Below are 12,955 nucleotides of genomic sequence, written 5' to 3'. Positions count from 1 at the left end.
GTTAGGTCACCTCCTATCTGTATATTACAGATATAAGTAGAATGTTGTGTATAATGACCCCTGTTGTTGCGGGTGCGGCCTGTACGTTAGGTCACCTCCTATCTGTATATTACATATATAAGTAGAATGTTGGGTATAATGACCCCTGTTGTTGCGGGTGCGGCCTGTACGTTAGGTCACCTCCTATCTGTATATTACGTATATAAGTAGAATGTTGTGTATAATGACCCCTGTTGTTGCGGGTACGGCCTGCACGTTAGGTCACCTCCTATCTGTATATTACATATATAAGTAGTATGTTGTGTATAATGACCCCTGTTGTTGCGGGTACGGCCTGTGCGTTAGGTCACCTCCTATCTGTATATTACATATATAAGTAGAATGTTGTGTATAATGACCCCTGTTGTTGTAGGTGCGGCCTGTACGTTAGGTCACCTCCTATCTGTATATTACATATATAAGTAGAATGTTGTGTATAATGACCCCTGTTGTTGCGGGTGCGGCCTGTACGTTAGGTCACCTCCTATCTGTATATTACATATATAAGTAGAATGTTGTGTATAATGACCCCTGTTGTTGCGGGTGCGGCCTGTACGTTAGGTCACCTCCTATCTGTATATTACATATATAAGTAGAATGTTGTGTATAATGACCCCTGTTGTTGCGGGTACGGCCTGTGCGTTAGGTCACCTCCTATCTGTATATTACATATATAAGTAGAATGTTGTGTATAATGACCCCTGTTGTTGTAGGTGCGGCCTGTACGTTAGGTCACCTCCTATCTGTATATTACATATATTTAAGTAGAATGTTGTGTATAATGACCCCTGTTGTTGTAGGTGCGGCCTGTACGTTAGGTCACCTCCTATCTGTATATTACATATATAAGTAGAATGTTGTGTATAATGACCCCTGTTGTTGCGGGTGCGGCCTGTACGTTAGGTCACCTCCTATCTGTATATTACATATATAAGTAGAATGTTGTGTATAATGACCCCTGTTGTTGCGGGTGCGGCCTGTACGTTAGGTCACCTCCTATCTGTATATTACATATATAAGTAGTATGTTGTGTATAATGACCCCCGTTGTTGCGGGTACGGCCTGTACGTTAGGTCACCTCCTATCTGTATATTACGTATATAAGTAGAATGTTGTGTATAATGACCCCTGTTGTTGCGGGTGCGGCCTGTACGTTAGGTCACCTCCTATCTGTATATTACATATATAAGTAGTATGTTGTGTATAATGACCCCTGTTGTTGCGGGTACGGCCAGTACGTTAGGTCACCTCCTATCTGTATATTACATATATAAGTAGAATGTTGTGTATAATGACCCCTGTTGTTGCGGGTGCGGCCTGTACGTTAGGTCACCTCCTATCTGTATATTACATATATAAGTAGTATGTTGTGTATAATGACCCCTGTTGTTGCGGGTACGGCCAGTACGTTAGGTCACCTCCTATCTGTATATTACATATATAAGTAGTATGTTGTTGCGGGTGCGGCCTGTACGTTAGGTCACCTCCTATCTGTATATTACATATATAAGTAGTATGTTGTGTATAATGACCCCTGTTGTTGCGGGTGCGGCCTGTACGTTAGGTCACCTCCTATCTGTATATTACATATATAAGTAGAATGTTGTGTATAATGACCCCTGTTGCGGGTGCGGCCTGTACGTTAGGTCTCCTATCTGTATATTACATATATAAGTATAATGCTTTGTATAATGACCCCTGTTGCGGGTGCGGCCTGTACGTTAGGTCACCTCCTATCTGTATATTACATATATAAGTAGTATGTTGTTGCGGGTACGGCCTGCACGTTAGGTCACCTCCTATCTGTATATTACATATATAAGTAGTATGTTGTGTATAATGACCCCTGTTGTTGCGGGTGCGGCCTGTACGTTAGGTCACCTCCTATCTGTATATTACATATATAAGTAGAATGTTGTGTATAATGACCCCTGTTGTTGCGGGTGCGGCCTGTACGTTAGGTCACCTCCTATCTGTATATTACATATATAAGTAGAATGTTGTGTATAATGACCCCTGTTGTTGCGGGTGCGGCCTGTACGTTAGGTCACCTCCTATCTGTATATTACATATATAAGTATGCTTTGTATAATGACCCCTGTTGTTGCGGGTGCGGCCTGTACGTTAGGTCACCTCCTATCTGTATATTACATATATAAGTAGAATGTTGTGTATAATGACCCCTGTTGCGGGTGCGGCCTGTACGTTAGGTCACCTCCTATCTGTATATTACGTATATAAGTAGTATGTTGTGTATAATGACCCCTGTTGTTGCGGGTACGGCCTGCACGTTAGGTCACCTCCTATCTGTATATTACGTATATAAGTATGTTGTGTATAATGACCCCTGTTGTTGCGGGTGCGGCCTGTACGTTAGGTCACCTCCTATCTGTATATTACAGATATAAGTAGTATGTTGTGTATAATGACCCCTGTTGTTGCGGGTACGGCCTGTACGTTAGGTCACCTCCTATCTGTATATTACATATATAAGTAGAATGTTGTGTATAATGACCCCTGTTGTTGCGGGTGCGGCCTGTACGTTAGGTCACCTCCTATCTGTATATTACATATATAAGTAGTATGTTGTGTATAATGACCCCTGTTGTTGCGGGTGCGGCCTGTACGTTAGGTCACCTCCTATCTGTATATTACAGATATAAGTAGTATGTTGTGTATAATGACCCCTGTTGTTGCGGGTACGGCCTGTACGTTAGGTCACCTCCTATCTGTATATTACGTATATAAGTAGTATGTTGTGTATAATGACCCCTGTTGTTGCGGGTGCGGCCTGTACGTTAGGTCACCTCCTATCTGTATATTACATATATAAGTAGAATGCTTTGTATAATGACCCCGTTTTGTTGCAGGTGCGGCCTGTACGTTAGGTCACCTCCTATCTGTATTCTACAGATATAAGTAGAATGTTGTGTATAATGACCCCTGTTGTTGCGGGTGCGGCCTGTACGTTAGGTCACCTCCTATCTGTATATTACATATATAAGTAGAATGTTGTGTATAATGACCCCTGTTGTTGCGGGTGCGGCCTGGACGTTAGGTCACCTCCTATCTGTATATTACATATATAAGTAGAATGTTGTGTATAATGACCCCTGTTGTTGCGGGTGAGGCCTGTACGTCAGGTCACCTCCTATCTGTATATTACATATATAAGTAGAATGTTGTGTATAATGACCCCTGTTGTTGCGGGTGCGGCCTGTACGTTAGGTCACCTCCTATCTGTATATTACATATATAAGTAGTATGTTGTGTATAATGACCCCTGTTGTTGCGGGTGCGGCCTGTACGTTAGGTCACCTCCTATCTGTATATTACATATATAAGTAGAATGTTGTGTATAATGACCCCTGTTGTTGCGGGTGCGGCCTGTACGTTAGGTCACCTCCTATCTGTATATTACATATATAAGTAGTATGTTGTGTATAATGACCCCTGTTGTTGCGGGTGCGGCCTGTACGTTAGGTCACCTCCTATCTGTATATTACATATATAAGTAGAATGTTGTGTATAATGACCCCTGTTGTTGCGGGTGCGGCCTGTACGTTAGGTCACCTCCTATCTGTATATTACATATATATAAGTAGAATGTTGTGTATAATGACCCCTGTTGTTGCGGGTGCGGCCTGCACGTTAGGTCACCTCCTATCTGTATATTACATATATAAGTAGAATGTTGTGTATAATGACCCCTGTTGTTGCGGGTGCGGCCTGTACGTTAGGTCACCTCCTATCTGTATATTACATATATAAGTAGAATGTTGTGTATAATGACCCCTGTTGTTGCGGGTGCGGCCTGTACGTTAGGTCACCTCCTATCTGTATATTACATATATAAGTAGAATGTTGTGTATAATGACCCCTGTTGTTGCGGGTGCGGCCTGTACGTTAGGTCACCTCCTATCTGTATATTACGTATATAAGTAGTATGTTGTGTATAATGACCCCTGTTGTTGCGGGTGCGGCCTGCACGTTAGGTCACCTCCTATCTGTATATTACATATATAAGTAGTATGTTGTGTATAATGACCCCTGTTGTTGCGGGTGCGGCCTGTACGTTAGGTCACCTCCTATCTGTATATTACATATATAAGTAGAATGTTGTGTATAATGACCCCTGTTGCGGGTGCGGCCTGTACGTTAGGTCTCCTATCTGTATATTACATATATAAGTATAATGCTTTGTATAATGACCCCTGTTGCGGGTGCGGCCTGTACGTTAGGTCACCTCCTATCTGTATATTACATATATAAGTAGTATGTTGTTGCGGGTACGGCCTGCACGTTAGGTCACCTCCTATCTGTATATTACATATATAAGTAGTATGTTGTGTATAATGACCCCTGTTGTTGCGGGTGCGGCCTGTACGTTAGGTCACCTCCTATCTGTATATTACATATATAAGTAGAATGTTGTGTATAATGACCCCTGTTGTTGCGGGTGCGGCCTGTACGTTAGGTCACCTCCTATCTGTATATTACATATATAAGTAGAATGTTGTGTATAATGACCCCTGTTGTTGCGGGTGCGGCCTGTACGTTAGGTCACCTCCTATCTGTATATTACATATATAAGTATGCTTTGTATAATGACCCCTGTTGTTGCGGGTGCGGCCTGTACGTTAGGTCACCTCCTATCTGTATATTACATATATAAGTAGAATGTTGTGTATAATGACCCCTGTTGCGGGTGCGGCCTGTACGTTAGGTCACCTCCTATCTGTATATTACGTATATAAGTAGTATGTTGTGTATAATGACCCCTGTTGTTGCGGGTACGGCCTGCACGTTAGGTCACCTCCTATCTGTATATTACGTATATAAGTATGTTGTGTATAATGACCCCTGTTGTTGCGGGTGCGGCCTGTACGTTAGGTCACCTCCTATCTGTATATTACAGATATAAGTAGTATGTTGTGTATAATGACCCCTGTTGTTGCGGGTACGGCCTGTACGTTAGGTCACCTCCTATCTGTATATTACATATATAAGTAGAATGTTGTGTATAATGACCCCTGTTGTTGCGGGTGCGGCCTGTACGTTAGGTCACCTCCTATCTGTATATTACATATATAAGTAGTATGTTGTGTATAATGACCCCTGTTGTTGCGGGTGCGGCCTGTACGTTAGGTCACCTCCTATCTGTATATTACAGATATAAGTAGTATGTTGTGTATAATGACCCCTGTTGTTGCGGGTACGGCCTGTACGTTAGGTCACCTCCTATCTGTATATTACGTATATAAGTAGTATGTTGTGTATAATGACCCCTGTTGTTGCGGGTGCGGCCTGTACGTTAGGTCACCTCCTATCTGTATATTACATATATAAGTAGAATGCTTTGTATAATGACCCCGTTTTGTTGCAGGTGCGGCCTGTACGTTAGGTCACCTCCTATCTGTATTCTACAGATATAAGTAGAATGTTGTGTATAATGACCCCTGTTGTTGCGGGTGCGGCCTGTACGTTAGGTCACCTCCTATCTGTATATTACATATATAAGTAGAATGTTGTGTATAATGACCCCTGTTGTTGCGGGTGCGGCCTGGACGTTAGGTCACCTCCTATCTGTATATTACATATATAAGTAGAATGTTGTGTATAATGACCCCTGTTGTTGCGGGTGAGGCCTGTACGTCAGGTCACCTCCTATCTGTATATTACATATATAAGTAGAATGTTGTGTATAATGACCCCTGTTGTTGCGGGTGCGGCCTGTACGTTAGGTCACCTCCTATCTGTATATTACATATATAAGTAGTATGTTGTGTATAATGACCCCTGTTGTTGCGGGTGCGGCCTGTACGTTAGGTCACCTCCTATCTGTATATTACATATATAAGTAGAATGTTGTGTATAATGACCCCTGTTGTTGCGGGTGCGGCCTGTACGTTAGGTCACCTCCTATCTGTATATTACATATATAAGTAGTATGTTGTGTATAATGACCCCTGTTGTTGCGGGTGCGGCCTGTACGTTAGGTCACCTCCTATCTGTATATTACATATATAAGTAGAATGTTGTGTATAATGACCCCTGTTGTTGCGGGTGCGGCCTGTACGTTAGGTCACCTCCTATCTGTATATTACATATATATAAGTAGAATGTTGTGTATAATGACCCCTGTTGTTGCGGGTGCGGCCTGCACGTTAGGTCACCTCCTATCTGTATATTACATATATAAGTAGAATGTTGTGTATAATGACCCCTGTTGTTGCGGGTGCGGCCTGTACGTTAGGTCACCTCCTATCTGTATATTACATATATAAGTAGAATGTTGTGTATAATGACCCCTGTTGTTGCGGGTGCGGCCTGTACGTTAGGTCACCTCCTATCTGTATATTACATATATAAGTAGAATGTTGTGTATAATGACCCCTGTTGTTGCGGGTGCGGCCTGTACGTTAGGTCACCTCCTATCTGTATATTACGTATATAAGTAGTATGTTGTGTATAATGACCCCTGTTGTTGCGGGTGCGGCCTGCACGTTAGGTCACCTCCTATCTGTATATTACATATATAAGTAGAATGTTGTGTATAATGACCCCTGTTGTTGCGGGTGCGGCCTGTACGTTAGGTCACCTCCTATCTGTATATTACGTATATAAGTAGTATGTTGTGTATAATGACCCCTGTTGTTGCGGGTGCGGCCTGTACGTTAGGTCACCTCCTATCTGTATATTACATATATAAGTAGAATGTTGTGTATAATGACCCCTGTTGTTGCGGGTACGGCCTGTACGTTAGGTCACCTCCTATCTGTATATTACAGATATAAGTAGAATGTTGTGTATAATGACCCCTGTTGTTGCGGGTGCGGCCTGTACGTTAGGTCACCTCCTATCTGTATATTACATATATAAGTAGAATGCTTTGTATAATGACCCCGTTTTGTTGCAGGTGCGGCCTGTACGTTAGGTCACCTCCTATCTGTATATTACATATATAAGTAGAATGTTGTGTATAATGACCCCTGTTGTTGCGGGTGCGGCCTGTACGTTAGGTCACCTCCTATCTGTATATTACATATATAAGTAGAATGTTGTGTATAATGACCCCTGTTGTTGCGGGTGCGGCCTGTACGTTAGGTCACCTCCTATCTGTATATTACATATATAAGTAGTATGTTGTGTATAATGACCCCTGTTGCTGCGGGTGCGGCCTGTACGTCAGGTCACCTCCTATCTGTATATTACATATATAAGTAGAATGTTGTGTATAATGACCCCTGTTGTTGCGGGTGCGGCCTGTATGTTAGGTCACCTCCTATCTGTATATTACATATATTTAAGTAGAATGTTGTGTATAATGACCCCTGTTGTTGCGGGTGCGGCCTGTACGTTAGGTCACCTCCTATCTGTATATTACATATATAAGTAGAATGTTGTGTATAATGACCCCTGTTGTTGCGGGTGCGGCCTGTACGTTAGGTCACCTCCTATCTGTATATTACGTATATAAGTAGAATGTTGTGTATAATGACCCCTGTTGTTGCGGGTGTGGCCTGTACGTTAGGTCACCTCCTATCTGTATATTACATATATAAGTAGAATGTTGTGTATAATGACCCCTGTTGTTGCGGGTGCGGCCTGTACGTTAGGTCACCTCCTATCTGTATATTACATATATAAGTAGAATGTTGTGTATAATGACCCCTGTTGTTGCGGGTACGGCCTGTACGTTAGGTCACCTCCTATCTGTATATTACATATATAAGTAGAATGTTGTGTATAATGACCCCTGTTGTTGCGGGTACGGCCTGTACGTTAGGTCACCTCCTATCTGTATATTACAGATATAAGTAGAATGTTGTGTATAATGACCCCTGTTGTTGCGGGTGCGGCCTGTACGTTAGGTTAGGTCACCTCCTATCTGTATATTACAGATATAAGTAGTATGTTGTGTATAATGACCCCTGTTGTTGCGGGTACGGCCTGTACGTTAGGTCACCTCCTATCTGTATATTACATATATAAGTATGCTTTGTATAATGACCCCTGTTGTTGCGAGTGCGGCCTGTACGTTAGGTCACCTCCTATCTGTATATTACATATATATAAGTAGTATGTTGTGTATAATGATCCCTGTTGTTGCGGGTGCGGCCTGTACGTTAGGTCACCTCCTATCTGTATATTACATATATAAGTATGCTTTGTATAATGACCCCTGTTGTTGCGAGTGCGGCCTGTACGTTAGGTCACCTCCTATCTGTATATTACATATATATAAGTAGTATGTTGTGTATAATGACCCCTGTTGTTGCGGGTGCGGCCTGTACGTTAGGTCACCTCCTATCTGTATATTACATATATAAGTATGCTTTGTATAATGACCCCTGTTGTTGCGAGTGCGGCCTGTACGTTAGGTCACCTCCTATCTGTATATTACATATATATAAGTAGTATGTTGTGTATAATGACCCCTGTTGTTGCGGGTGCGGCCTGTACGTTAGGTCACCTCCTATCTGTATATTACAGATATAAGTAGAATGTTGTGTATAATGACCCCTGTTGCAGGTGCGGCCTGTACGTTAGGTCACCTCCTATCTGTATATTACATATATAAGTAGAATGTTGTGTATAATGACCCCTGTTGTTGCGGGTGCGGCCTGTACGTTAGGTCACCTCCTATCTGTATATTACAGATATAAGTAGAATGTTGTGTATAATGACCCCTGTTGTTGCGGGTACGGCCTGTACGTTAGGTCACTTCCTATCTGTATATTACGTATATAAGTAGAATGTTGTGTATAATGACCCCTGATGTTGCGGGTACGGCCTGTACGTTAGGTCACCTCCTATCTGTATATAACAGATATAAGTAGTATGTTGTGTATAATGACCCCTGTTGTTGCGGGTGCGGCCTGTACGTTAGGTCACCTCCTATCTGTATATTACGTATATAAGTAGTATGTTGTGTATAATGACCCCTGTTGTTGCGGGTGCGGCCTGTACGTTAGGTCACCTCCTATCTGTATATTACATATATAAGTAGTATGTTGTGTATAATGACCCCTGTTGTTGCGGGTACGGCCTGTACGTTAGGTCACCTCCTATCTGTATATTACATATATAAGTAGAATGTTGTGTATAATGACCCCTGTTGTTGCGGGTGCGGCCTGTACGTTAGGTCACCTCCTATCTGTATATTACATATATAAGTAGTATGTTGTGTATAATGACCCCTGTTGTTGCGGGTGCGGCCTGTACGTTAGGTCACCTCCTATCTGTATATTACATATATAAGTAGTATGTTGTGTATAATGACCCCTGTTGTTGCGGGTGCGGCCTGTACGTTAGGTCACCTCCTATCTGTATATTACAGATATAAGTAGTATGTTGTGTATAATGACCCCTGTTGTTGCGGGTACGGCCTGTACGTTAGGTCACCTCCTATCTGTATATTACATATATAAGTAGTATGTTGTGTATAATGACCCCTGTTGTTGCGGGTGCGGCCTGTACGTTAGGTCACCTCCTATCTGTATATTACATATATAAGTAGAATGTTGTGTATAATGATCCCTGTTGTTGCGGGTGCGGCCTGTACGTTAGGTCACCTCCTATCTGTATATTACATATATAAGTATGCTTTGTATAATGACCCCGTTTTGTTGCAGGTGCGGCCAGTAGATTAGTCCCCCACCCCCGCTGCAGCCATGGTGGCCTTATCACTGAAGATCAGTATCGGCAATGTGGTGAAGACCATGCAGTTCGAGCCGTCCACCATGATATATGACGCCTGCCGTATCATCCGGGAACGGGTTCCAGAGGCGCAGATGGGCCAGCGTGAGTGTGCACGTAGCATAGCATGCAGGGTTGAATGGTGTGAGGTCACTCCATGCGGTGGGGGGGGGAGGTGGGTGACTGGTGGGGGGTCACTCAGTGTGGTGGTGGGGTGACTGGTGGCGAGGTCACTCCATGTGGGGGTGGGGTGACTGGTGGGGAGGTCACTCCATGTGGGGGTGGGGTGACTGGTGGGGAGGTCACTCCATGCGGGGGTGGGGTGACTGGTGGGGGGTTACTCCATGGGGGGTGGGGTGATTGGTGGGAGGTAACTCCATGCAGGGGTGGGGTGACTGGTGGGGGGTTACTCCATGGGGGGGTTGAGGTGATTGGTGGGAGGTCACTCCAAAGGGGGAATTTGGGGGGGGGGGGTGACTGGTGGGAGGCCACTCCATTGGGGGTGACTGGTGAGAGGTCACTCTATGCGGTGGGCGGGTGCTGTGACTGGTGTGTGGTCACTCCATGTGGGGGTGTGGGAGGGGGGGTGACTGTTGTGAGGTCACTCCATGTGGGGGGGGGTGGGGGGTGGGATACTGGTGTGAGGTTACTCCATGGGGGTTGGGAGACTGGTGTGTGGTCACTCCATGGGGGATGGGAGACGGGTGTGTGGTCACTCCATGGGGGTTGGGAGACTGGTGTGTGGTCACTCCATGGGGGATGGGAGACGGGTGTGTGGTCACTCCATGTGGGGGGATGACTGGGGGGGGTGTGGGATACTGGTGTGAGGTCACTCCAAAGGGGGGATTTGGGTGGGGGTGACTGGTGGGAGGTCACTCTATGCGGTGGGCGGGTGCTGTGACGGGTGTGTGGTCACTCCATGTGGGGGGATGACTGGTGTGAGGTCACTCCATGTGGGGGGATGGGAAACTGGTGTGTGGTCACTCCATGGGGGTTGGGAGACTGGTGTGTGGTCACTCCATGGGGGATGGGAGACGGGTCTGTGGTCACTCCATGTGGGGGGATGACTGGGGGGGGGGGTGACTGGTGGGAGGTCACTCTATGCGGTGGGCGGGTGCTGTGACTGGTGTGTGGTCACTCCATGTGGGGGGGTGTGTGTGTGGGGGGAGGGTGACTGTTGTGTGGTCACTCCATGGGGGATGGGAAACTGGTGTGTGGTCACTCCATGTGGGGGGGTGGGATACTGGTGTGAGGTCACTCCATGTGGGGGGGTGGGATACTGGTGTGAGGTCACTCCAAAGGGGGGATTTGGGGGGGGTGGGTGACTGGTGGGTGGTCACTCCATTGGGGGTGTGGGAGGGGGGGGTGACTGTTGTGAGGTCACTCCATGTGGGGGGGGGGGGTGGGTGGGATACTGGTGTGAGGTCACTCCATGGGGGGTTGGGAGACGGGTGTGTGGTCACTCCATGTGGGGGGGTGGGATACTGGTGTGAGGTCACTCCAAAGGGGGGATTTGGGGGGGGGTGACTGGTGGGTGGTCACTCCATGTGGGGGTGACTGTTGTGAGGTCACTCCATGTGGGGGGGGGGGTGGGATACTGGTGTGAGGTCACTCCATGGGGGGTTGGGGACATGTGTGAGGTTATTTCATGCAGGGATGGGGGGGGGGCTAGTGTGAGGACACTCCATGCGGGGACGATTTTGTTATTGGGGAGATCATTAAGTGGAGGTCTCTGTTTGGGGGTCACTAATGGATAGTCTCTCTGTGTTTGGGGGTCACTAGTATGTTAGTGCATTACACACTTATTTTTTTTAGACTAAACTGTTCCTTCTTGTCCTCAGCAAATGATTTTGGTCTCTTCCTGTCGGATGAAGATCCCAAGAAAGGAATCTGGCTGGAAGCTGGGAAAGCGTTAGATTATTACATGTTACGCAATGGGGTGAGAGGCTGCGTGCTGCTTCTCCTATATTATCATGTGTGTGCCCCCACCGCTGAATCACGCCTCAGTCATGTGTCCCCTGTCCTTCACCCAATCCTGTCTGTCTGTCCTGTCACTGTCGTGTCACCCTTCTGTCCCATACACTGGTGTCCTGTCACTGTCGTGTCACCCTTCTGTCTCATACACTTGTGTCCTGTCCCTATGGCGTCACCCTTCTGTCCTATACACTTGTGTCCTGTCACTATGGTGTCACCCTTCTGTCCCATACACTTGTGTCCTGTCCCTATGGCGTCACCCTTCTGTCCTATACACTTGTGTCCTGTCACTGTCGTGTCACCCTTCTGTCCCATACACTGGTGTCCTGTCACTATGGTGTCACCCTTCTGTCCCATACACTTGTGTCCTGTCACTGTCACTATGGCGTCACCCTTCTGTCTCATACACTGGTGTCCTGTCACTGTCACTATGGCGTCACCCTTCTGTCTCATACACTGGTGTCCTGTCACTGTAGTGTCACCCTTCTGACCCATACACTTGTGTCCTGTCCCTGTCACTATGGTGTCACCCTTCTGTCCCATACACTGGTGTCCTGTCCCTGTCACTATGGTGTCACCCTTCTGACCCATACACTGGTGTCCTGTCCCTATGGCGTCACCCTTCTGTCCCATACACTTGTGTCCTGTCACTATGGTGTCACCCTTCTGTCCCATACACTGGTGTCCTGTCACTGTCGTGTCACCCTTCTGTCCCATACACTTGTGTCCTGTCCCTATGGTGTCACCCTTCTGTCCCATACACTTGTGTCCTGTCACTATGGTGTCACCCTTCTGTCCCATACACTGGTGTCCTGTCACTGTCGTGTCACCCTTCTGTCCCATACACTTGTGTCCTGTCACTGTCGTGTCACCCTTCTGTCCCATACACTTGTGTCCTGTCCCTATGGCGTCACCCTTCTGTCCTATACACTTGTGTCCTGTCACTATGGTGTCACCCTTCTGTCCCATACACTTGTGTCCTGTCCCTATGGCGTCACCCTTCTGTCCTATACACTTGTGTCCTGTCACTGTCGTGTCACCCTTCTGTCCCATACACTGGTGTCCTGTCACTGTCACTATGGCGTCACCCTTCTGTCTCATACACTGGTGTCCTGTCACTGTCACTATGGCGTCACCCTTCTGTCTCATACACTGGTGTCCTGTCACTGTAGTGTCACCCTTCTGACCCATACACTTGTGTCCTGTCCCTGTCACTATGGTGTCACCCTTCTGTCCCATA

The 12,955-nt window shown here is 46.1% G+C and overlaps 1 protein-coding gene across 1 annotated transcript in view; it reads left to right on the top strand.

Annotated features, from left to right (window-relative positions):
- Positions 1–12,955, top strand: part of LOC146024876 (talin-1-like) — a 69,086-nt gene that overhangs the window by 20,015 nt on the left and 36,116 nt on the right. Inside the window, exons 2-3 of the mRNA XM_083155484.1 lie at positions 9,678–9,846; positions 11,583–11,680. Coding sequence (XP_083011610.1) covers positions 9,717–9,846; positions 11,583–11,680 — 228 coding nt within the window. The 5' untranslated portion in view covers positions 9,678–9,716. The remainder of the gene's footprint in view (positions 1–9,677; positions 9,847–11,582; positions 11,681–12,955) is intronic.

This window comes from Crinia signifera, chromosome 1 (genome assembly GCF_055691185.1).
Source record: "Crinia signifera chromosome 1, ASM5569118v1, whole genome shotgun sequence".
Lineage (NCBI taxonomy): Eukaryota > Metazoa > Chordata > Amphibia > Anura > Myobatrachidae > Crinia > Crinia signifera.
The sequence above is the reverse complement of the archived record's forward strand: the minus strand, read 5'-3'. Positions and strand labels throughout refer to the sequence as shown.